General features: G+C 32.4%; 1 protein-coding gene across 1 annotated transcript; it reads left to right on the top strand.

The window, feature by feature from the left end:
• The first annotated feature begins 10,889 nt into the window (after positions 1 to 10,889).
• Positions 10,890 to 22,866, top strand: LOC129235126 (scavenger receptor class B member 1-like). Its single transcript, XM_054868817.1, has 2 exons — positions 10,890 to 12,665; positions 22,627 to 22,866. The coding sequence occupies exon 1, from the start codon at positions 10,914 to 10,916 to the stop codon at positions 12,618 to 12,620; it is 1,707 nt and encodes a 568-aa protein (XP_054724792.1). The 5' UTR covers positions 10,890 to 10,913; the 3' UTR covers positions 12,621 to 12,665; positions 22,627 to 22,866.
• The last annotated feature ends 5,075 nt before the right edge of the window (positions 22,867 to 27,941 follow it).

The following is a 27,941-nucleotide window of genomic DNA, read 5'->3' as shown; positions in this document are numbered from 1 at the left end:
ATTTCAGAGAAAAAAATCAAGACTGAATGAAGAGTACTGTGTGGCGCAAAATAATGATTCTGTCTAAACGTACTGTTGTCCTTCCCTTAGCAAAGCTAGTGGAGGCTAGTGTACTTTCTTTTACTGTACGGCACTAATGTACAGTACATGTCAGTAATGTGTAAAAGCGTTGCCTTTTCATTTAATTAATTAATTGTTCTTTTTTTATTGTTTTTTTTCTCTCATTTTCAACATACATATTAGAGCAATTAATTAAAAAACAAAGTCTTTTTTCGGAAAAAAATCCAATTATCCGTATTTTCGATTATTCGAATGGGGTCCGGACTCCATTGATTCGGATGATTGGAGTTAATAATAACATGAATTTTTAATTACAACTTCAAAATTTCTCAATCAGGAATTGCAGCCTAGGGTGTTTCGAAAAGTTTCAATTTTGCATTCATTTCAGTTTACATTTCGGATTTTTTACTCGTTTTAACTATACAAAAAGACCGCCAATGAAAGTTGAAGGGCTGCATGCAGTTTGCGGCATTTTAAAAACCATTTCAGCGAGTTTATTGATTTATTTATTGGTTAGTATTATATATTCTTATTTCCTTTATTTATTTATTTTAATAATGGGATATTTTTAATTAAACTTTTTACTAAAGTATGTATATTTTTTAAAAATGTAAAATTAAATAGAAATGGCACAATGGTGTTGTTTCCTCAGTCAAAAGTACTACTTTTAGTCACTGAAATTGATAGAATAAGCAAAAAAAAAGTAACATGGAGTCAGAAAAAACTTTTATTTTCCCAACAGTTATTATTTAATATTATTTTTTGTTTTAATGTCCGATTTTGGAAATAAGGCATTTTCGTTAAGACGTCACAAGTGATGAACTTTGGCGTGCTACTCCATTGCCGAGCTAAATGTTCACGCATTGCCAGGTTTTGATAATTTGTGCTCTACGCTAATAACATCAGTGAATGTCATTTCATCACTTGTGATGTCATGAGCAGAAGCGTAAAAAATGATGTCCTATCTTCACCCCGGTTAAAATATTATTTAAAAAAAAAGAATTTTGTCAAATTTTTAAAAATATGATTAAATCCTATTTTCTTAAGCATGACCTTTCAGAAATAAAATACATTTAAAATTTTGGAAGCAACCCCATGGTGTGCAAGTTTCAGAAAGAAATATGTTTAGATTTAAAAAAATGCTTCATTAACAAGTACCCTTTTTTTATTTAAAAGGTTTTATGCTTTTAAGGGCGTATTTTGCCATTTAAAACATAAATAAACACCCTATAACTACAGGATCAACTGAGTCGTTTTCGTAAAATTTGGATGCGTTGGTATGCAGAAATTTTAAAAACTTTTTCAGCTGTCATGCATTCTTGGATGTTTTTTTTATAGTTAAAATATAATACAGACGAAAGCTCACCTTTGGTATGATAGCATATTAGATATAATTTATTTCCTTGGTAAGCTTGAAAGATGATAAATTTTCCAAAACCCTTGAAGTTCTTGACAACATTTTGAATCTCTTATTTCAAAAAAATGGACATGAATTTCAGATGAATTTTAACCTGAAAATCAAATTTATATGATGTTTTTTGCAGGAATAATTTAACAAAGATCGCGTGACCGGCAACTACCAATCACAACAGCAATAGAAATCGAAATATCGAAATGTTCACAAAGACAACAAAATAGAGCTGTCGAATTCGGGCAAAATGAGATCAATTAGCAATTTTCTTGACTGCTCCAAAAAAAAAAAAAAAAACTCCATATCATGTTTTGCACGGCTGTTCATGATTAACATAAACAAAGAGGGGGGGGGACCTATAGAAATTTAGAAAAATATTAAAAAAAAACAGAGAAGAAGGGAAAAAAACAAAGAAGAAGAATAAGTAAGAAATACATTGCGTTGCTTTTGTTTAGCAAAAGTAGTAACGTTAAATACCAATGGCCAGTGGCGCACACAAGGGAGGGGTCCAGGGGGTCCGGACCCCTCCCATAGTTCTTGCATTTTTCTTATTTCAACTGATTATGATACTATGTACTCTATACACAAAATATTTCCAAACAAAGAAAACAAGAATTTCAGTTCTAATAATAGGGAAAAAAATCCTCTTGTTAAAAGATTTTTTAGAAAATGTGTACATTTCTTGTAACGAATTGCACTAGCGAGAGATCTTCCTCGACTTTGAGAAGGCTAAAAACATACTTAAATAGTACTAAGTATAATGAACGTTTAATGTGTTTTTGTACTGCTGAATTCAAGCAATGTCACCATCACACACTGAGGAAGTTATAAATAAAATCGAAAAGTGAATTAAAAAACTAAATTTTATTCTACGATGTTTTGTAAACCTATAGAGGCAGACTATGGGTGACTGTAAATGAAAACAGAGTAATAATAATGTTTTTAGTTTTGTAATTACAGGTTAAAATTAAAATTTTTCTTGTTCTTCAGACTTGATGCTTCTTATACTTGAATTTGGGCATCTGTTTTCATTTATGAACAATGATAAAAGTAAATACATTGCATAAATTCGTTTGCTTTCTGGTAATTTAAGTATCTGTTATTAATATTTTTCATTAATTAGTGCTGATTATTTATTCAATAATTAATTTTTTACTCTTTTTGTTCTCAATTATCAATAAAATCAAGTCAATAAGTTTGACGGCATATTGGGGTATGATATGAAAATGGGACTTTTAACTATGGACCCTCCCCTTGCAAAATTTCTGTGTGCGCCACTGCCAATGGCTCACCTAAATACCTTATAAATACCTTAAATGATTCATACCATTGGGGGCCGGGCTATCATCAAACATCAAAACATTAATGATTTCAGAGCAAATTACATTTCGGAATGGATTTTTAATGTTGCCTACCAAAATTCGTGGCAATTTTTTTTTTTCGTGCTGTTGTTGAAGTACAAAATTTTTGAACTGTTCAAAAAATACACTCAAATAGCTAAATTGAAAAAAAAAATCATTAAGACTTTTTTCCAACATATTTTGTTTGAAGAAAATCCATCTTTAAGTTAGGAACCTATCTATATTTGGGTGATTCTCCAAAAACCTGACATTTTCCAATCACAATTTTTTAAAAAGTAAAAATGCTTGAAAAAATTTGAAAAGAAATTATACTTACTTTTTGTTAGGAACTTATTAAGAGAAAAAAAAAGGGAACTCATTTTGATTATGCCACCTCCCTCAAAAGAGGGGAATCAAATTTTCGTACAATAAGAGAGTGACAAGCAGCACCAAGAGAGTGACAAAATGAGTTTCGTCAAAGATTATCAAAAATTTAACTATTGTAATAAAGAAATAATTGCCACCTAAATCTAAAAATATGTTTATTGTGTGACAAAACAAAATCTATGTAAAGCCTCGCTTAACGGAGACTCCGAAATAGCGAACATTCCTTCGAGTCCCATACAGGTTTTTCCATGTTAGTCACTCTAAATAGCTTACACTGCGAATAATGGACAGTTATTTAAAAAAAAAAACAAATAAAAAAAACAGTATTTTTCAATTGCTATACTAAAATTCTAAACAAGCAAATTAGTAACAACTTTCACATTAAGTTCCATTGCTTGTAATTTCTAATTTTTTCATTTTTTTTTTTCATTTAGAAAAGTATTTACTTAGTTCTTGAAAATTGTTATCTAATTTATCGAAGTCTGAAATTTAAAGTAACTTCATTTACCTATTCAAGCAACATTAAAATTAAAAAAATGTATAACCAACGAATTTCTTTTTGAAGGATTTGTCTGATCAAGAAAAAAAGAAAGAAAAATCAGTGGAATTTGGCTACTGCTACATTTTTTATTTATCGTTTTCCAAATCCAGCTTCTTTTTACTTCCTTTTACAAAAAAGGAAGTATTGCCTTTTACAAAAAAGGAAAAAAAAATTTCACTCAAAAATCGGCCTTAATTTCCATTTTGCTCACCCCCGTATGAATGTTGAGTTTTTTTTTCGACCCGACCACACGTGGATATATGCCTAGGAACGTACAGACACTTGAAATATCCATTTTGACGATCCCCGAGTAAATTACAACGAGTTTTCTCGTGACGTCGGTATGTACGCATGTATGTGCGTATGTGTGCATGTAACGTATGTGCGTAATTGCGTATGTATCTTACATAACTCAAAAACGGTATGTCCTAGAAAGTTGAAATTTGCTACGCAGACTCCTAGTTGAGTTTAGTTGTGCACCTTCCCTTTTGGTTGCATTCAGTTGTTCCTAAGGGGATCTTTTACACCTTTTGGGGGGGGAAATCATTGTTAATTTCAATGCTAACTCAAGTGGTGTTATAATTTGTCAAACACTTGGTGATAAATCGCCAAGTTATTGCCGCCAAGTTTTGTCACCAACTTAGTGAAAAATTTGGCGATTTTTATTTCTAATTTTTAAATTTGGTTTTAATTCGGCCAATGTTAGTGATATTTAAAGAGTTAAGCTCTGTATCACATTAAAATTGCCAATAATGGGGAAATAAATCTGTGTAAAGCGTTTTTCTGCTTCGATTCACGAGAAAGTATGGATGAAAATATTTAGTGCTTCCTTGTTTACTCCAAGGCGCTATTATCATTAAATTGGCGCAAAAGGAAGTCATGTGATGCATCAGCTCGTTTAAATCATAATCTTACTTTTCCAACTAAGGTATTGGAATGAATCATATTCTACTGGATATATTACCACTGCTTTATAAATAATGCCAGGAGAGCGACATTTGGTTTTTCGCCAGGAGAATGATTTATCCTTAAAACTTGCCTGCTACGTAGTCTCAGGATCATAATTAAAGTAAAGAATGAGTGTTTTTTTTTTTTTTTTTGTACTTTAACCTCTTATATTCAACTACACACTATGAGTAGAATTAATTTTGTTCTTTTTATTTAAACAAAAATGTTGTCCTTGAGAGTGACAACAAAAATGTTACATAAACATTTTTGAACTTCAAAATATTAGTAGGAACAGCAGACATATGATATTAACCAGGCGCGGATCCACGGGAGGGGAACTAGGGGAACGTTCCCCCTCCAAAATCCCAAGTGTACCTAAATTTTTTCAGAATAGAATACAGGAAAATTCTTCCGTTTTTTAAAATTTGAACTTGAAGAAAGGCTTTAGGAAAAGCGAGGAGAGAACTGTGAAAGCGGATCCAAAGAGGGATCGGGAAGTTCTCCAAAAAAAAAAAAAAATCCCAAATGATCCTAAGACTTCAGAAAACAGAGTACAGGAATTTTTTTTTCTGTTTTTTAGAACTTGACGAAAGGCTCCAGGAAAAGCGATTAGACAACAGCGGAAGCGGAGGGGAATACACGGAGGGGAACTGGGGAAATGTTCCCCTCCCCCCAAAAAATCCCTCGTGTACCTAAAAAGTTTTAAAACAGAGGGCAAGAAAATTTTTCATCTGTTTTTCAGTACTAATCTTTTAAAATAAGTCTTTGAACACAAACCTGTTTAAACCGTCTTTTGTATTTATTTGGTGTAGAGTATTATTATATGTAAAGCTTCCACAAACCAGAGAGGGAAGGGGGTACCGTCCCAGAAGCCAGATTAGAATTTTTTTAAAAACATTTATTATAATGAAAGAGAAGAATAGAATGTACCTGGGGAAAACGAAGTTATTTTAATAAGAGGGAAAAAATGTCGCGAAAATAATCTGGATTTCTATTGAAAAGAACCTTGAAAATTTTCAATCGTGGCAGATTATTGATCAATTAATTACATCCCGCACCTCCTATTTCTTTTATCCTCCTTCCTTTTTTTCTTTTTTTTTCTTTTTCTTATTCGGTTTAAAAATAAGAAAATCTTCCTAATGCTACGCTTTGGAAGTATCCTTTCCCCCGCCAAAACCTTTCAAGAGCTCCTCAAATCTCGTTTTCAGGCCTTCATTTTCGAAAAATTTCCAGGGGAGGACTGCAGCACACCTCGATTTAAAACATCGAGAATCGTTTAATGATGCTTTTTTGGAGCTTCAAATTTGAAAAATAGCCGAACTCCTTACGTTACCGAATATGGTCTACAGTCACGTGTTTAAGACGACAATTACGAAAATTTCCGGACAAGAGTCCGAATGCTCTCGTAGGAAATCTAAAAATGAAAGAAATTACAATTCCGAAAATCTAAGGGGAGATCGTTTAAATCCTTCGTCACTAATATCGCTTAAGAACTTAGTTTTCTAAGACTTCAGTTTCGAAATATTTTTTGGGAAGAGCCCCAGAACTATATTGCTCGTAACATCACCAAAGTTTGTCTGTAATGCGTTTTTGGAACTTCAATTTTGAAATATCGGGGTGATCAATTTAGACCTATTCTACAAAAAAAAAAAAAAAAAGGGTAAGCCTTAAAAAGTCCCATTTCTTACCAAACTAAAACTGCTTTTTAAAACTTTAATTTCTAAAATTTTTCACCGAAGACCCCTCCCCCAACGAACCTTTCCTCCCAGTATAACCTCATCAGAGAACGTCTAGAACTCTTTTTAGGACTACAATTTCAAAATTTTTCCAGTGGAGAACCCCTGGACCCCCCTACCAGTTGGTGAACATTTTAAGATTAAAATATAAAAGCAACAACACGAATACAGCAATGAGCAAAACGGTTTTTAAAATTATTTTTTGAGAACTGTACTTGCAGAATTTGTAATGCACGATTTTTTTTATAAGAAGCGTTAAGACGCAGAGGATAAGTTGTATAGTAAAGTCAGAACAAACAACGTAAGTAGAAGCACAAATTTGTAAATTACAGCAGACACGTGTTTCGGCGTTACAGGGAACGCCTTTTAATTTTCAATATTATTTTTTAATAAGTAATATTATATACCCCCCCCCCATAAGCATATATTGCTGAAAAAGGTCCCCTCCCAAATCCATAGTCTGAATCCGCACTTGATATTAACAAGTTCACAAGGGATCCAACAAAATTTTGATAATAAACAGTGTTGTAGAACAGCAGATTTAAAATTTCTTTTTTTTTTTTTTTAATCTATAATAATTGAACTCATTTCCAGTAAAAGAGAGCGACATGAAAAATTGGGGACAAAACTTTAAAATGCTGTACCTTGATTATTTAACAAATCAAATGACTTTAAAGAGTTATTTTACACCTTTAAGTATTACAAATTGAATTTGTCGAATGTTAATATAAAATTTAAAAATAATTTAAGTACATTTGAGAAACGGATAGGGGCACGCCAGGAGAATGACTTTCTGGTTATTCAAAAATGTTTGAAAGAAAAAATAAATAGATTATTGTTTCAATAAGAACTGAATAACATCGGAAAAGTTATTTGTAACTATTAAAATAAAAAGAAAAAAAAATCTAGGTCAAAGAGTTCTTGTGATAGGCTCCAGATACATAAAATTGTTACGATTTTGGGGAATCACCCATTTGCTTTGAATTTCCCGGTATGCTTTAATGTTAAATTTTTTGAACTGTTCAAAATTTGAATGAACAATTGTTCAAATCAAAAAGTGAAATATAGAATGAAGTGTCTTCACCGAACAAAAAAAGGGTGTTCGAATCGGACTATTCACTCAAAGTTATAAGAGAGGGAGGGGGGGGGGCAGACAGACAGACCGACTGACAGACACAAGTTTTCCCCATCTCAAAACCCTATATATATATATATATATATATATATATATATATATATATATATATATATATATATATATATATATATATATATATATATATATATATATATATATATATATATATATATATATATATATATATATATATATATATATATATATATATATATATATATATATATATATATATATATATATATATATATATATATATATATATATATATATATGTAAAAGACTTCCTTTTTTTAAAGATTTTATGAGCGACTTATCGAATTTGGGCAGTCCTTTTTACCCGAAAACAGTATCCAGCACGCAACACTCAGCACCCTGCTCCTTGCAATCCCCTACTCATTTCAATTTTGACGTCTTGAATTCAATTTTTTAGAATTTGGTTTTTTAATTTTAATTTTTTAGCAATCACGATTGCTAATTGTTCTTACTTGACCGTCCGTGACGCTTGGTTCCTTTTTCATCTTAGATCAGGGGCCTCCGTAGCACCACCGGCCTCTGGTCCTGAGCACCGTCCCCAGGAATCCGCTGCTCCTGGTCGGTGGTGTCCATGTCCTACACACATGCACGCTCACACACATACAAACTCACACATACACCTACGTGCGCCGTTTCTAGAAACAATAACTCCAATGAGTAGCTCCGTGTCGCAACTTGTGATTGCGAAAAATATAATTTGAATTAAAAATTTCAGAATTCAAATTAATATTTTATCTTATTTATTTTTTGTTTTTAGCCGATGTATTCAAGATGCATTAAGCCTTCTTTCATGCTTTTCTTCTTTTTTCTTTGACTTTTACGGGAAAGTAAACTGAAAAGGGTTTGTGCATTTTAAGGTTTGTTTTATTAATCTTATCTGTGCTTTCATTTACTTTGAGTCGTTTTACTTCTCAGTGCTTTCTTCATTAATCTTTCATTTGCTTGGGTCAACATGTTGTCTGACATTGATAAAGGACACCAATTGAAATTAATGGCTTTAAGAGCTACTTGCTGATTTTTAAACTTTATATTGCTTCCGTATGCAATATTTGTCAGAAAAATAAAAAGAAAGCTGCTATTTTTTTCAAAATCACGGAACTCTCTTCTATGTTTTTCACGTGAATACTTCACAATTTAAAAAATAACCGAAGGGAGCTAGTCTTTTGTAGTGAATGACGCCAAATGCCAATTTTTGAGGTAACAGTCAGGCTTACGAGAAAATTTTTTTGGCTGCACCACGACAGGGTTGGCCGGATTGGAGCCAATTCGGTTGGACCCAATGGGGTTTTTTTTTTTTTTTTTTGAAAAAACCCATTTAAAAATACCCATTATTTAGTCCACTTTTGGGTTTTTTTTAAATTTTCTGAGAAGTTTTTAAAAAAATTGATTAATATAAATACTTTCACAGTTTAAAATTATTTTTTACTTGTTCTTTACCAAAGACAATTTACATTAGAAATGAATTTTGAACTTTAATAGTATTTCTTAACTCTTGACGGCATTAAAAAAATACTTCAAAGATTTTAAATAAATATATTTAACTTTTTTCTTTAACTGGTCAATAAATAACTCAAATTATCTTGACTAAGTCCCGTCACGTATGATTTTCTCAATATTTGCAGATTGTACAGAGGAAACTACTGTAGCTAAAAGGATTTCATGGTGAATTATTTTCTGCAAACCAACACGTCACAAATCTCAAATAAACAAGGCATTTTTTTAAAGAAATTAACAGGTTTCTCAAACAGTCAGACAGAAAACAGAATAGGATGTACAGTATTTCATTATCTTACAAAAAAGTTTAATATTTCTTACTCTGTACACAGAAATTGAAAAACAGACAACATACAGTTCACAGAAATGTCTTGATTAAGCTGGAATTCAGTAAAAAGGGATTTAAACTACTTGAGGTTCTACAGCAGTTTTGCATAACAAAATGAAATAAAATCAAGTAAAATGCAAAAAAAAAAAATAAATAAATAAATAAATAAATAAATAAATAAATAAATAAAATAAAATTAAATAAAAAATAAAAAATGTAGTAATTAAAAAGGAACAATAGTTTTTATCGCTCGAGAAGTAACTTTCCCTTAACTGTTGGCAATCATAGAAACTAAAAAATCTGAAATTTTATCATTCTTGGATTTTGTCGTCTTTTATACTTTTCTTCAGAAAACGCTGAATTTTAACTAGTTTTCCAGCTTTTTTTTACCCCAAGACAATTTTTTCGCTTTGCCCATATAGTTACGCTACAATATGCTACAAGTACCCCACATTCCCCCCTCCCATAAAAAAGACAAAAACCCCACATTTCTTTTCAAAAGCCCAGCTTTAATTGTGTTTTTTTGGGTTTTATTTAAAAAACCCAAAAAAGCTTGGGTCCGGCTCTTTAAAAAAAAACCCGGGTTTTTGCCAACCCTGCGACCACGTTCCTTGGAGGGATTGGTGCCAAAAACTGAGCACCATCTATCAGAGGGGGGGGGGGTTGTATAGAAATTTTTAAAGTCGTTTCATTACTTTATGCGAAATATCTGTCACGTTTTACTAGAAAAGGGTTTAAATCTGCATCCACCTTCAAGCCAGTGGTGACAAAAACAAATGAGCGCCTAATCCTATTCAAGTTCACCTGTGCACCAATTTTTGTTAGAATCCTTGTATTGCTTCTTCCTTGGATGCAGCAATAAAGCTCAATGCACAAAACGTTTCATTTCGGTGTCCCAGATGGAGAGATAGATAACAGAAACTAATCAGCGTCAGTTCCATCGGGTACATTTAGTACGCCAAGGGCAAAGTTTATTTCGATTCTTTGAATAACTCCCACAAAATGTACTGCCATATACACATACAGAAATATTTCAAAACTGATCAAAATGTTATCAGCATCCCTCAAAAGGTGTAAGTCCATCAAAATTCGACAATCAAAAATTGTTGTTTTAAAAAAAAATGTTTTGTCGATGAAAACGAAATATTTGAGTTTTATTCTTTTGCATTTTTAAACTTAAAATATTTTTAAAAACTATTGTTTCTTTTATCAATGGTATTTACAATATTTCTCGCAGATAAAATATTTTCACAAAGAAAATTTTCCTACATAAGATAATAATTTATAACTTTCCAACTAATGAAACTAAGCACGAGAACTGACAGATATGTCTTATCTTTCCCCCCGATATAACGTGTTTCATATTCGAAAAACTGCTGATTACTGTGTTAGCTCGTGATTTGCCTTATCAGCTACTAAAAGCACAATAAAGATAACTCAGGTCGGCAAAAATTTCAGGAGAAAGTTTTCATTAGTGTTTCGTATAAACGCAGGATGGCGAAATCGCATTTTTCTAAACGATGTGCAAAAATTACCTTATGGACTTCTGTAACTATTTTATTAGCAGCGTTAATAATATTAATATTATTTCCAACTATATACAAAAAGCAATTAAAGCATGATACAACCCTCGTAAAAGGCAGTTTGATGACAAAAATATGGGAAGATATTCCTTTACCAATACATGAAAGGCTTTATTTCTTCAACATCACCAATGGAGATGATTTTGTGAATCGTGGAGCTCCTTTGAACGTGACTCAAGTTGGACCATACACTTACAAATCAAGTTGGGTTAAGAAGGATCCTGAGTGGCACAGCAATGGCACAGTTTCTTATCGTGAAGTAAGGACTTACCAATTTGTTCCAGAAAAATCAGTTGGCAGTCAAGATGATACTGTAAATACTTTGAATGGACCTATGATCATCGCGGCGAACATCGCAAAAACCTACAATATATGGGAGAGAATCCTACTTTCGATAGGTATGGGGGTTTTTAAGGAAACTATCATCACCTCAAAAAGCATACGGCAGCTTGTGTATGATGGGTATAAAGATGAAATAATAAAATACGCTCCAATAATTAAGCAAGACTTGCCTTTCAAGGATGGAGTATTTTCGTGGTTGTATGGAAAGAATGCAACTGATGATGGATTGTTTACAGTGTTTACCGGAGAGGAAGATTCATCGCAAACTGGTTTAATTAATAATTGGAATGGAGAAGAAACTTTAAGCTATTGGAAAGGAGATTCGTGTAATATGGTCAATGGCACATCCATAGAAGTTGGGCCTCCTTTAAGCAACGATGACGCTGCTTATACTTTTTTCCAAACCATTTTCTGTAGATCGTTGACTTTCGACTATGTTAAAGATGTTACACATCACGATGTGCTTTCAAGAAGGTTCCAACCCTCCTACAAAGTGTTTGCAAACGGATCCGAGAATCCGGAAAACTACTGCTATGACTTGACACCCGGAAGACCTTCTGGAATTCTTGACGTTAGCCCCTGCCAGTTTGGTGCACCGGTATTTATTTCATTCCCACACTTTCATATGGCTGATCCTTCTTATCTAAAATCAATCGTTGGTCTCAATCCAAATGCTGAGGACCACGATTCCCATCTCGATGTGGAATATGTCACTGGAATTTCGGTAGACATTTCAATCAAGTTTCAAATCAACATAGAAGTTAGCAGAGTAAACGGGATTACTCAATTTGATAAGGTTACAGAAGGAATATTCCCAATTCTCTGGGCAGATCTAGACCTTGCTATAGATGAGGATTTAGCAAACTTTTTGCAAAAATCCCTCAAAAATCCAAAAATTATTACCTATTCAGTACTTGGAGTAATAATAGGTTTGTGTGCTATTGCTATAATAGTTTCAATTATCATTTTGCGTAGTTCGAAAGAAGAAGACGAAGAGTTAATAATTGTTCGAGACGATGATAAATCTCTTGCATCATCTATTACTACAAAAAATCATAAGGTTTATGGAACTTCTGAAAATACAAAAAACGTCCAGTTTGCTAATCCTCCATCAGATGTTTACAGTGAGGAACAAGAAGGATTAATCAACAACGCTGTAGATACTTCAACTGAGGCCAGATTTTCTGGAACGGAAAGTTCTAACGCTCGTGCAGCTCCATCTAGTAATGATGCAGCTGTTTTGCACGTGGATCAAGACCGACCATCGTATATGTGATTTTTATTGTGATAAATTTCGTCTAAAATTGGATGTAAATATCAAGTAAGTGGCCGCTCCTCAAGAGGTACAGCAGTTAAATATTTATTACTTACATTATAGAAATATAACTTTGGACATTGATAGCATTCTAGAGTATCTGGTAGAGATTTCAAACTACTAAAAATTTTGAGTAAATGTAAGTTAAAATATGTCTACACATTTCTTATTGTTAAAATATTATTTTTAATGGCAGTTAGCTAGTCAATTGGTTTAATCATTTATTACTTCCTATTCTACTGACAAATGTAAAAAATCACAATTACTTAAGCTTACTCGCATTACCCCATTGGCTTAACCGCTTTGGGCCCCCTGGTAGGGCAAAGTGGGTTTTTCGAGTGTTTGTAATTTTTGAAAATAAATAAATATTGCGTTTGAAACAATGCAACAATCACTTTTTATTTTGAAGTTCAAAATCCCTTCTAGGAAATAAAATCAAAATTGTTTCTTTTAAAAGCCAAAAACTGCAAATTTTGATCGTTCTTCGTTAACCTACCCGCTTTGGGCCACCTTTCCCTACGTCTTTTCTTTTCTAATGGGGCTGCGTTAGGTGCCTTAGCATTTAGCTGACCTAGTGTGATCCCCCGAAATTTCACGCAATACTTTGTTTTTTAGTACATTCTTTATTCTTCCTTTTTGATACAAATAATTTTGATTCTCTTAATTCATTCGCTTATTTATCTCATCTAAATCATTATTTAGGGGACACTGTTAAAGATAAATATTGCGACAGATGAAAAAAAAAAGTATATTAAATGCTACAACGTTTTTTAGCATCATGCATAAATGTAGCATGCTTACTAATTGTAACGAACTTTGCTTCCCGTCTTCAGAAAGTAAGATTCTGACATACATGTATTTGCAACGGGATTAGAGTCCATAATACTCGTTTGAGTTTCATACGTTGCTTTTGAATTCCCCCCCCCCCCACATGCCTTTATAACATAACAGATTGTCATGAAAGATAAAAATACTTTGCATGTAAAATTTTTAAGTAGAAAAAGAGTGAGAAGCAGTTTTGATGAGAATCATATAGATACAAATACTTTTATCTCTTCTCTATTAATAATAAAGCTGAAAGTCTCTCTGTCTGGATCTTTGTCCGGATCTCTGTGACGCGTATAGCGCCTAAACGGTTCGGCTGATTTTCACGAAATTTGAAAATTCGATTTTGTTATTTTTATATTCCAATTTTAAAAACATTTTACCCTGCAAATTATCTTAATGTGAAAGAGTAAATTACGAAATTATCATAACTTGGAACCGTAACATTGGCGTGTAAATAAACATAGCAAATTGGCGAGAAATTCATCATCCATTATTTATAAATATACAGACAAACCAAATGAACTTTTAATTTTCTACTACGGGAAAAGCCGTGCAGGTACCGCTAGTGATCCATTAAATGATTGACAGTCTTCAGAATTAAAAAACACTTAATTACTAAAATTTATCCTTTAAACAAAGTTTAAGATGATTCAGCTACGAGAAAACTTGTCAGAATCACAAAAAAGGCCTATTCGGCACGTTGAATACCTTTTATGGGCTGTCCATACTATTCCCACTTCAGCCATACAAATAAAGAAAAAAAAATCACTAAATACCACATAGAGCGCCAGATAATTTTAAATTCAAACTATGGAACTTATTACCTGTGATCTGCATGTATCCGAAAGGGCTTCTTTTCATATACCATTTCAAAAAGATGGTTACTGACATCCTCCTCTTCAGATTTCGGGTTCAAAAATGAAGGTAGAGGGAAAATAGTAACTCCTGGTGTCCTCATATACAAATAGCTCACATCCTTGAAAAATTATAGTCTTTTAATTTCAGAAATAAAAGTATGTAAAGTCAATTAGTCTTAAAAGTCAGAATGCATTTGTAATATGTATCTAACTATTACTAAACAGAAACAAAACATTTAATGAAAACTACAGTATAAAGTCTTAAGTTACATACTGAGCAAAAGTTGATATACATCAAAAAGCCCCCCCCCTCCTTTTTTTAAGTTTGATTTTTTATAAAATAACTGTGCTATTGTTAACTTATTTATTTTATTTCTCTGTTAGTTTGGATAGTTGGCACTTAACTAACCAAACAATTTAAAAAAAAATCGAAATTGTTCATCTTTAAGTTTTTTTTTTAATGTATATTTGCTTTCCATCCCAGTAATTGTTTCATACTAGTACAGTGAAAGCCCGTTTCAACGATCTTGAAGAGACCCCAAATGTTTTTTGTTGTATCGGTGAATTCCGTTGTAATAGAACTCAAGCAACGTAAACAGAAATTAAATGAGGACTGAAAATTTATTTCGTTGAAAGGGATAATTCTTCCATCTTTTTTCTTGTCAAACTTACCTATTACTTGCAAAAACAATTTTCATAAAACTTAGTTGATTCACTAACTCGCAATCACTGTGTTTCTTTTTTTTTTTTCCTTTTTATTTGAGTCTCCTCTGCATTATGCATTATTATATCTAAACAAGTGACCCTTCCTTTCAAGTACATCTGAAAGGGAGAAGAGGGGGATATTTTGACCCTTAAATTTCAAAGAAAAAGTCAGCCTGAATGTATTCATTTTTAAATTAATAAAGGAAGTTAATTTTTATCAGGCAAGTCATTTTGTCTCATAACACTCCCTTGTTTAACCCACCCTTTTGAACAAAGTATGTTAAATGCTTGCATTTCACTTTATGCATCAAAACTTCTTTCGAACTCTAGCAATCTGTTTCAAGTTTTTTTCTTTTTTCATACATATGTTAACTACGCGATCCTTGTTTCGATTTCGCAATAAATTTCCAAGTTTAGATTTTAAAAATGTAGTTTTTAGAGAAAGATGCTAAGCATTTCCATAGCTAAACTTAAAAACATTTTGCGTGTGAGGCGTACAATTTCTCCTAAGCCTAGGTATGGTACAGAAAAAAAGTAGCTATCAACCGCGGAAAATTGTGTGCAATTTTTATTCTCCTTCACTGTATCTTCAATCTTTTACCGCACAACATCTTATACATAACAAAAGACCAATTCTACGTAGAAGGAGAAAATGAACCGCACATCATTTGCCATGATTAGCCACAAATGTTTAAAAACCCGCCGCAATCGCGAAGAAGGGAGCGAAACATTCGAGGTACACCGCCGCAGGCGGGTTGTACGAGCCGCTCTGGCGTCCAGTAAGATAATTCCCATAGATGCTGCCAAATGTTCAATAGTAACGCTTTACTCACGTAAGATTTTAAATATTATTTATTATTGTAAAATACATTTTAATGTTATTTCTCAAATTATTCATTTATTCGTCAATGAAAAATTATTATTATTAGTATTATTATTACACAAACAATTTCAGCATACTTTATAACAATTTAAGAATAAGTGACTTAAGAAAATGACAGGGTGCACAATTTTAAACTAATTTGGTAGCATTACGCATCAAACTCTGCTGTTTGAAAAAAATGTTGCTGAAACAAGCAAGGCATTCACGGTTTGCTTCAATATTGATTTTTTTAAGCGAAAAAATACCAACTTCTTGAAGTGGAAGCTATGAACCTACTATTTTATTTTTTGTTTCAAGAAAATCTTCTTGAAGCTTCGTCCGTGATAAGCGAAAACGTAAAACTTGACAAACATCCCCCTTTTTTTTAAACTGATAAATTCAAATTGAAAATTTTCCACTGCAAGAGTTTTGAGCAACCAAAACTTCTTCAAGTTAAAGAAAAAAAAATTATTGATTTATTTCTTTATTGATTTATTTCAGATTTCGGTAGGAAAAGAACAACTTTTACTATTCAAAGAAATTAGATTTTTTTTTTGATTGATTTTTTTAAACGAAATTCACTATGAGAAAAACTCTATAACTAAAAGACTACTTAATGCACTCGTAGTGCTTTTCTCTTTTAGTGATTTTATATTAATAGTGTATAGTTCCACATTAGTTCTTCTTCTTCTTTTTTTTTTTTTGTAATCTTGAGTGTGATTATAATTGGCGCAAGGCAATGCTTCACGTATTTCATGTTGATGCTCTTATTCTTCAAGTTTCTTTTATACCTTTGTTTCTCGTATACCTCCGAAAAGAACTAAAATAAGTTGTACTCCCTCTGTCTCGAATTTGCTGCTGTATTGAGTATTTTTGTACTGATTATCGATACTGATAATTTTATGATTTTGTTTGAATTTTTTTAGAGATTACTTAATGCTATGCTTTCGGTTAACAGCACTTACCTAACAACAGTTTCTTCCATATATCAGTACCGAATCAGCTTCAAAAATCCAAACTTCACACAGTCTTAAGTTCTTAAGTCTTAATCCACGCAACATTCCGGAAGGACTCTACTATTAGGATCCCTGAAAGACCGGTTTGCATTTTAATGAATTTTAATCAGAACAGCATTTCTCAACCATTTTGGATCCGCGGACCGGCAACTGGTTTGGAAAAATATTCGCAAACCAGTGAAATTTTTTTCCCTTCTTCTTACTTTCCTTTTCATCTTTTCCTTGCTAAAAAACAAGAAAAAAACTTTAAATTTGAGGATTGTTAAAAAAAGAGGTACATAGTATTAAAGTATAAAAAGGATAGGGGAGAGTGGCCCAAAGCGCGTAAGCCTTCGTATGCCTCCCCCTCCCCCCCCCCATGGTGTGTAATCGGCGATGCATCCGTACACTGTTAAAACCAGGAGAGCCACAGGGGTAAAGAATTTCACCCAAGGGTGAAAAAACGGTGCCTCAGGGTGAAACAGAGGCTAGGAAGTGTCGTTAAGGTGCTTTTGGTTCCTCAGTGGGTGAACGACGTCAACAAAAGTGTTAAAAGACCATTCAATAGGAGAGCGACTCCTTGCACATGTGCTCTGACTTATCGTCCAACGAAAACTTCAGTTTGAATGGCGAACGAAGGAAGTTGCAACGAAATTTACTTTCACATTGAATAAAGAACAAAACTGAAACTTTCGTGGATTAATCTTCGAAATCTCGCGTAAGTAAAGGCATTTGATCATATTGTAACTCTTAGAGTTTTCGAACATATTTAAAGTGATTAAAGTATGTTGACAACTGCTTATTGTTCCGTTTACCTTAGTAAGTAATTAATATCTTGTTATTTATATCCTGGAAAACTGTTACCTAAAACTATCTATCAGTACTATCTTGAACAACAACAACATTAAAAATAAAATCGTCTCAATCAGCTGATAATTGAATTGCTAATTCCGGAATTAAAATGCATCGACGTAAGCAGCCTATATACCAATGTCTATTTCTTCTCAATGAAATAACTACGTAGTGGAAACGAACAGAGCAGCAAAGGCAGAGAGAGAGAGAAAAAAAAATGCGTGAAAAGAAATCTCTCTCACTCAGCGTTTGACCCATGAGTTGCACATCGTGTTTTGGTTAACGTATCTTTCTTAGGCATTATTGCATGAAGCGAATGTAGTTATCTACTCGTTTTTATTTTTAATCTGACGGAAAACTTGACATTGGAAAGAAGGGCTTTTAAATTAGTATTTATCTTGTACGCATAAGGATACTCAAATATCGAATCTTATAATAAGTATTGATAAGTTACGCTCGATTAAAATTTTAAACGTTTATGAAACACTTTTATTTTCCTATGATTCTAATCTAATGTTACCTAATATTTCTGGTTGTTCCGGCAAATGATTGATAAATACCTTCCCTGTTCATTTTCGGTACGGATTATAGTAAAAATTGTCAACAACATATTAATTACCGAGCAATTCAAGTGTGAATATAAGAAAGTTAGTGCACGAACAAAAAAATTTAAGTCATGAACACTTCTAAACTATGTTCGAAAGTTGAAATGTGATCAAATGTCTTCGTATATGTAAACCAAAATAAATAAAACACAATTGTATTCAAAAAAGCACACAACACGGGGGGGGGGAATCCCTATAGGAAGCAATAAAGGTGCCATTTTTCTCACCTAGGGTACCATCCTTCACCTACAGTGCACGTTGGGTGAAGGGAGCCAGTTTTTCACCCTTGTTAAGGGTGCAATTTCGGATCTCTATCGGGTGTCGCTGGTGAACAAGCGTTTCACCCCTGACAGGTGCCAAACGCAACCTGTAGTTTTAACAGTGTATGTCGTGTTCACATGAACACCCCCGAGTTTTAATCAGTCCCAGCGAAGCAGCAGAAAAGTGACATGGCGCAATCATATTTAAAATTTCAAAAATGATACATTTCAAAAAAAAAAAAGTTTTGTAACTTGTGATTAGTCGAAACAAACTACGATAGTCATTTCATTCGTTTCTTTTTTTAATTTAAAGTTATAATTATTGAAATAATGTACGTGCCTTCGGGCAAAGCGGATGTAGGATTTAATCATATATATATATATATATATATATATATATATATATATATATATATATATATTTATAATTTATTGACTCGTGTGCTGACTTAGATTTTCTATTTCAATAGGATAAGTACAACTTTAAAAAGTTATTTTTTAGGATGGCAATTAGTATAATTATTTAATCAGTTATTTCTTTATGTTTTAGAAACTAATGTTTTGACTTTAAATTGGAAAAGTACAACTTTATTCTATATGTTTTTTATAATGACAGGTAGCAAGTCAATTATTTTAATCATTTATAATTTCATATTTGATTGGCAAATGTACTAAATCACAATTAGTTAAGCTGAACCGCTTTGGGCTAACTGGTAAGGCAAAGCTGGTTTTCGAATGTTTGTGAAGTTTGATAATAAATAAATATTGTGTTTGAAATAATACAAAAAATCACTTTTTATTTTGAAGTTCAAGAACCCTGCTAGGAAATAAAACCGAAATTGTTGCAATAAAATTCCAAAACTACAATTTTCGAGCGTTTTTCGAAAACCTACTCGCTTTGAGCCACCCTTCTCTAAGTAATTATTGTAGTAATTATACAGAAGTAATAAACATTGCTGAAAAGTCATATGAAACTGCAAAAAGTAATCAGTAATTTCACATAAATGATGACGTATAAGATGTTATTATTATTATTATTATCATGTTTTTTTCTTTTTTACTTCCTTTTACAAAAAAAGGAAGTATTGTATTCGCGAAAAAATTTTCACTCAAGAATCGGCCTTAATTTTCATTTTGCTCGCCCCCAAAAGAATGTTATTTTTTTTTTCTGCCAGATCACACTTGGATGCATGCCTAAAAACGTACAGACACCCGAAGTATCCATTGTGACGACCCCCGAGTTAATTACAACGAGTTTTATCGTGACGTCCGTATATACGTATGTATCTGCGTATGTGTGTACGTGCGTATGTATTTCGCATAACTCAAAAACGGTATGTCCTAGAAAGTTGAAATTTGATACGTAGACTCCTAGTGGAGTCTAGTTGTAAACCTCTCCTTTTCGTTACATTCGGATGTTCCAAAGGGGGTCTTTTACACCTTTTTGGGGATAAAATCATTGTTAATGTCAATGCAAACTCAAGTTGTGTTATAATTTGGCAAACACTTGACAATATATCACCAAACTTTTGGTCGCCTAGTTTTGTCACCAACTTGGCGAAAAATTTGGCAGTTTTTTTCTTTTTATCTGGTTTCAATTTGGCCATATTAAGACAACCATTGAATCGCATTGAAACTGAAAATATTGGGAAAATTTATCTGCATAAAACGTTTTCTTTGCTTAGGTTCACAAAAAACTTGGTGTGAAAATATTTAAAGTGTTTCTTTGCTTACTCCGATGCACTATTACCATTAAATTGGCGTAAAAGGACGTCATGTGATGCACACACATCAGCTCGTTTTTTTTTTATTGAGTAAGGATTTCTTTTTTTTCTTTTCTTTAACGTGAAAGAACAAAAATAAATATCTGCTGGTCAATTTTTTTCTACGATCCGGTGCTTGACCGCCGAACCATCGCACAGTGGGGCGAAAACGCCAAAATGCGCTTAAAAATGTTTTTAAACCTCTCTCGCTTGTTTGCACAGGCGTGTTATTATGGAGTTTTTTCGATTTTTCTGGGCTCAGGGTCCAAAGTTCGCAGGTTTGCGCAGCTAATTACTTTTCAGGGTCTTTCTACAGACCATTGATGACTATTAAATGTTAATTTCTAAGAGGACATAAGGAGACATTTTTTTTTTTGTAGAGTGTTTTGAAAAAAAAAAAAAAAACCCTTGAATTCGGTGCTGATCAAAACCGAGTTTCGGTTTAAGAATTCGATTGCTCATTTTTTTCATCCTATTACTATCGTTGGACACGAGAGAAATTAAATATACCCGCCTTTAATAAGAAAACTTATTTATAGACTGGCTTAAAAGCAATTTTTGTAAATTCCCGCACTTATGGTTCTTCACCTTTCAAAAGGCTCCCTCCAGTTTTTAAATGGACGAAGGACTCTAAAATTCCAGTTCTGATTGCTTAAGCCTGTGCAAATTTATTAATCCTCAATTGGTTTAATATAGGAAAAAAAAAACATTTATAAGCGCTTTTTTGGCGTTTTCGCCCCACTGTGCACCGGTTAGAGAATAACTGAGCTATAAGATTTCAATTACTGGTGGAAGAGTTTTTACAAAATGAAGCATGACTAAAGAGTGCGAACCCCCTAGATTTATAAAATTGATTTGTTACTGATTTAAGGAGGGAATGTTGGGTAAGTTATTGCATACAAAACAACCTGAAATTTTTGAAAAAGCCTTAAATAAAATAATAAAACCACCGCTTTCGATATTTAGTACAAAATTATTCAAGTATAGTAACTACTTTGGGACAAAATTTTCGACCTAAATGTAGCGAGAGCGACTAGTTTAGGACGGAAGGAGCAACTTTCTTGTTTATGAGATAGAACCGATGAGTTACTCATTTAAGAGAAAACATTCGTTTAGTCTTGTTTTTGAAAGTATTGTGACCCACAGGAAAAAAAATCTGAAGCATTGGATGTTTGTGTTGCCTTCAAAACGATAGTTTTGTTTGTTAATTAATGTCGTTAGTGTCTTGCTTACAATTGAAATAGTTAATTAAAGATATAAGAGAACTAAACACAATGAATGAGATTTTCACACCTATTTCTATGATTTATCCTATTCGAAGGAAATCATAAAATTTATATCCCATGTCTCTTAAAATACAGCACATTCTGGATTTACAAAAGATTATAACCTAAAACTTATATGCATATCTTCAAAAAACAGATATGTACATTTCCACTTCATAAATATCTGAGTTTTACTGTCAAAAAAACGTCCTGAAATTTTACGGTAAAAGTTACTGGCATCCATGTTGCCAGTAACTTTCATCGTAAAATCCTATTGAACTGTAACATTTTACGGTAGAATAAAAGAGAGTTAATACATGCAACTAGCAGGTTTGATCTCGGGACCTACGTATTGGCTGGTGGCTGTGCTGACCACCATACCAATTAGAACACATCGAATGAGGGGAAATACGGTGTTATCTGCTTCGCATTGTAAGTCACGTGGTGTATCAATTGGCGCTGCAATCATTAATTTTTTTCGGTAGGGGAGACTGGGGATACTTGATCCGTGGGGAAAGATGATCCCACATCCTACAGCCAATAATGTACCGAAAACATCAAGTAGAGATTTGAAACCTGACAATTATGGTAAGGTTATACTGGTACGTAAGTTAATTACGTAATTAAGTACGTAAACAAATTAATCGTATGTAAAATTATTTTACCAAAACTATCGGTTTAATTTCAACTAAAAAAATACTGTCAGATCGAGGAAAAAATTACCTTTGTTCACGTACTTAAAAAAAAAAAAAAAAAAAAAAAAAAAAATTGCAGCAGAGAAAAAAAAATTGAAAACTAAAGTGGGGATCAAGTATCCCAAGTCGCCCTTACAATTTACCATTATTTTTTCTGTGCTGTAAACACTCCATTTTACAGTAATATTTACCATAAAAGCTTCCTGATTTTTTACAGCGTATTTACAAATCTTTTATATCCCTCATAATAATCTTTCATGTATTTATTATCTCTTTTCAGAGCTGAATGCTTGATGACGATGAGTGTTTAGATGTATATTATTAGAACTGAAATAAAGGGTTGGAAATCGATTTCTACAAACGTTTAAAACACATGATCTTGAACGAGAAGTACTTGGATATAGTTCCTTTTTTTAGTTTTTACTTTAAAAATATTTTTATTTATTGCATTGTATTGTTTCTACTGTGTACTTTATGATATTGTATAAAATGTGTCGGAGTTTTTAAAATAAAAATTGTGTTATCTGTAAGTAATTTTTTTATTGTTGTCGCATCAATTGAATTTAAGGTTTTTAAGAAAGATAACTGTATTGTCGCATTATTTAAAAAAAAAGACGAAATTTTCAAAGAAAGAAACGATAGTACGATTGAAGGGCGGGGCGCAGAGAAAGGGCATGGAAGATGGAGTGTCTGCATCAACAAAATTCTAACTCTATTGCTTAGACTAATATATGGTAATTTTCATACAGGCAAGGACTGTTATGCCTCCCTTTCCCCAGGGCGTAAATTCTGCCTGCGTAGACTGTGTGCTATAATTCTTAAAACGGGAAGCACTAGTTTTAAGAAGTATATATGCTTCCGGGAAAGACCGAAATTGGGAAATGTCGACTTTCGTCAGTGATTCATCTTAAATGATCGGCCTTTTGTCGATATCATGGGTGTCTGAATACTGATAGTTACCGGTTAATTTCGACATTTACCGAATTTCAGACTTTCACACTAACATATGTAGGGGAGGACCCATGTGAACATGATTTGTTTTACTAAGATGACTTGAGCAAAAATCTTGAGAAATTTTCAAGTAACGGCAGTGCCAGTGTTACCTCTTGGCCAAATTTTTAGAGCGATGGGCCATTTAATGTTTCTTTTGCTGTAATTTTTTTTTTAGCAGGTGTTGCATGCAATTTTATCACTCTTTTTCTCTTGAAAGCATACTTTAAACTAACTTTTAAGGTGAATTTAATTATTGCAATCCGTTATATGAACATTCAAGTAAATATATGACAATGCTTAAAGTTTTCGATTGAATTAAGAATTTCCTTTTTTTGTAAGTTAGTTCTAAAGTAGATGATTAGGCACTTGTGAACACAACATCTAGGGGCGCACTTTAACAGTTCCTATATCCCCTCCGTTTTTTTAATAACAGTGTAGCATGCTGAAAGTGTTTAAAAAGTGTGTAAATATTTGTCATTGTTATTTTTCTATAATTAGATTGTAAATTTGCTGTTACTTATTAATATTAGGGTAACCCGGAGCACATTTACGAGGATTTTTTTCAATGAATTTTCTAATTTTGATGTTTGAACCTAGGAAATTTCAGACATTGTGGTTTTATAAAACAGCTAATGAATTTAAAATTTGTGTATTCAGTTGTTGCTCAGCTTGTGTTTTTAACCGTAAAAAAAAGGTTTTTGGAGTCCAAGTCGATTGCGTAAACTTGCCCCGAACACGGGGCAAGTTTACGCATAGTAAAAATGATACCAAGGAGTAAGTGATATAGATATTTAACCAAATTTAAATGTTTTATTTCTCTTAAAACATTTTGAAAATAAGAAAATCACTAATAATTAATTAAACAACATTTTATAGGCTAAACTAAAATCATTGGGCATATTGCTAATTAAAAACAGAAACTATTCAGTCATCTTCTTCATCACTGTTAGATTTTACTAACAATAAAGTATTTCTTTTCGCATACTTGTCATGGGACTACGTTTTGACAACTAAGAAATTGAACCCTGTATTGTCCTTTTTTCGATTGGTTGTGTGCTTTCAAACAATAGATGCAAGCACAGAATAGAATCGTTCATTAATTTCTTTTTACAGAGTGTACTAACTTTTTCCCTGTCGCAGGTTTCGGTTTCATACTTTTTTTCTTTAATATGATACATTTTTGCTTCAATAGAAACTTGTAAATATTAAAGTAGTTTCTCCTTTTTGTTTTGTTCTGCTCTTTTTGTTTCTTTTCATTGCAGCTAATAACAGCTCTTGTTTGAGGTCTTCTTTAATCAGAGTATCAGTTAGGAGGAAAAAAAGAGGATGCTCACAATCCTTTTCTGGTTCCTAAGCTTTGGTCCCACTTTTTCAAATGGTCTCAGGTGGGGTGGTCAATATGTGACGATGACGAAGACCTAGCGGGAGAAATACTTGTTTTGAACACAGTGTCTTACCATGTTTAAACTAAAGAAAATGTATTACAGGCTGAAAAGTGTATAAAATTAAAGTTGAAGAGGCATGAAGACAACACTATATGATTGTAAGCTATAAGTTGCAAGTTTGTTACTTAATTAAAAATAAATTTTAATTTTCGAAACTAAATAACCTGAAAATGCTAAAGGTTTGAGACAGTACAAAGCCAAAAAAGCGTCCGAGGTCCGTTTAGAAGTAAAACAGAGTAGTAAGACACACAGTAAGAACGTGCGTATAAATGTGCCCCGATGAAAATGCGTAAATGTGCCCCGTCGGCAAGTTTGGTTTTATTTTTAATGCGTAACAAAATTTAATAACTTTATAATCCCTATAAATACAATTCTCAAAAAAAAAAAAAAAAAAAAAGGATAAAATTGTGCTATTTTTTATATATTTACTAGCTGTACCCGACGCGCGTTGCTACGCCAACAAAAAAATACATCATTATACTGATTTTCATGACAATCGGTTGAACGGGGCAGAAGTTGCTACTCTGCAGTGCCACCTGGTGGCGAGTGGCTTCAATGAGCATATTATGCACCTTCTCCGTGGAAAAATACATATATATAGCAATTTCCATAATAATCGGTCCAGGTATCAAGTGAAGCCGTGACTGCACTCAAATTTTGTACTCACGCAGTTTGCAAGATCAATCAATCGCTAAAAATATCAAATAGAAAAAGTTTTAAATCCCCCCGTTGCATGAAAAGCCATAAAGAAACAATAAAGAAAGAATTTATTTGTTCAGACTCAAGAAAAATGGCAACAGCTAACTTTTTATCAATGAGATCTTTCACGCGAATTAATTTCTGCAGCCGATAATTTTATTCGTATTTATCCAATGGATTGTGACTTAAATTGGAATAAAAAAGGAACTATCGATCGGATTTTTTTCTAAAATGGTCTATAAACATTCCCAGTACCAAAAATAACAAACGGTGAAAGTTTCAGCCAAATCTGCCGGGCAGTTTTTGAGTTCATGGATGACATACAGACAAACATTCATTTATATATATATATAGATTTGTTTTTAACAAAGTATTATTTATTCACAATGAGCTTCAAAACGTTTAACACAAAATTTACTCAGCTAGGAAGAAAACATATTTTTCTGCCCGCATGCTAAACCAAAGCTCGACTAATGCTCCAAAACTTGTGAGAATATTTGCTAGGGAGTAGCATCAATCTGGTATGACTATTGGCTCTCCATTTATAACTCGTTTTGAAAAAAGGGTACTACGTAAACGTACCCGAGGCGTAAACGTGCCCCGGTCTACTCTATTATTATTATTATTATTAAATATTTATTAACGTCATCAATTTTTTTTTATACCTTTGTTTCTAAATAGGTTGTCAACAATTTAGTGTTTTTACAATAGTTAAAGGAAATAAATAAAATATTTTCATTTAGTTAAAAACGGTAGTTAAAATATTTTCGTAAATACATTATCACACTCTGTATGAAGCTTAAAAGCAGTATATAATTAGAAAACCCTTACCATAATATAAAATTCTTTGTACTAATGCAGTCTTATAAGTTTTTTTCGTGTCTATTCAGTGATCAGAACTGGCTTCGAGACTTTAATATTTGACACTGAGCAGTTATATATTTGTAAAAAAATATGTTCTTAATGACCCAATTGCTGTATAAATTAAACGGACACAGTATAGGTTACAGATCCTTCAATGTAATTGGTGCATATGTATTTGTTTTACATGAAAGTTTTTCTTTAAAAGATGATGCTTGTCCTGCTATTTTCAATCGTGTTCATATGTGCCTCAGGCTTGCTCGCATGTAAGCATTACAGGGAACAATTGAAGACATTTTTTTAAAAATACCGCAACGCAACGAAATAACTTTTTAAAAAATCTCAAAAAATTCCTTGACACAAAAACAAGACTATTCAATCATGGAAAACATTTTTGCGCTGAGAAATTGATAGTATTTTCTGAAAAATAAAGAAAGAAAAGGATTGCTCACATGTGCCCCCTTTCCCCCTATATATTTTGAAGCGGGACCATACTTTTATTTTTTTAAAAGAGTCTTATAAGGAAGAAAAAGAGAAAAATGTTAGAAAGATAATAGATCAGCGTTATTATTTTTGATCTTTTCTTGTGAAACTTGATGTGTAGAGATCGGCGTTAAACAGTTTTTAACGTAACTATTCCATTGACAATATCACTCATAAGAGTTTCAAAACATCAGCTTCGCAAACTAAGTGCAAATGGTTCCCTTTTTAAGTATTCATATCAACGCTTTCAAAATTTTTGCAATTAAGTGAGATGCAACTAGCAATACTAGCAATAATAATAAAGAATAAATAAATAAATAAAGCCACACTCATCCAAGATTAATATTTTCATCAGAGCGTTCGGAGAGAGAAAAAATTACTTTTCTGCAAAATAAGAATTTAACATTTTCTCGTCTTTCCAGAACTAAATAATCTAAAACTCTTAATCTCAAAAACGTCTTTTGCTTTCCGGCATTTACGATCTTATTTGCAATTCTTCATGGGCAATTAAGCGTCAAGTGTAGTTGTTTGAAGCCACTTGTTCGGTGATTGCAACTCATACAATTTACACTTTTTTCCACCGATTCATTCGTGAAAAAAGTCTACCGTTGCCTTTCAATTTATCGCTAAATATCTGCCTCAACTATTTAATGTGAGTATTTAGCGCAATGCTTAAAAAAAGAAAACACCATTGAAAATATTCGTGTTTTTCCGAAACTATTCACTTCTACTTTAATTTTCGAAAGAGTGCCACTAAATATGCACGATCGTGAAATTCACTTTTTCAGAAACGTTTCAATGTTGAGTAAAATTAAAAAGGCTGAGTATATTTATTTCTTGCAATTTTAATAAACATCACTCTAAGAAGAATCTATTTCTGAAGTTTTGATGATAAGTATTAATGTCATTTTTTAAAAAGAATTTTTAGTTATTGAAAGCAAATTACTTTTATTTCAAAGTTAGTATGGAACGAGAAAATGATGGATAATTTTCCTTTCCTTTATACGCAATTACTGACGATATATCGATTTTTTTCTAATTTTTCTGTATTTTATCATGAGTCTCATACATGGAGAGAAAAAATATAATTAATATTTTGATGATGAGTTCTTGC

Source organism: Uloborus diversus, chromosome 2, assembly GCF_026930045.1.
Source record: "Uloborus diversus isolate 005 chromosome 2, Udiv.v.3.1, whole genome shotgun sequence".
NCBI lineage: Eukaryota > Metazoa > Arthropoda > Arachnida > Araneae > Uloboridae > Uloborus > Uloborus diversus.
Note: the sequence above shows the minus strand (reverse complement) of the source record. Positions and strands in the feature narration are given on the sequence as shown.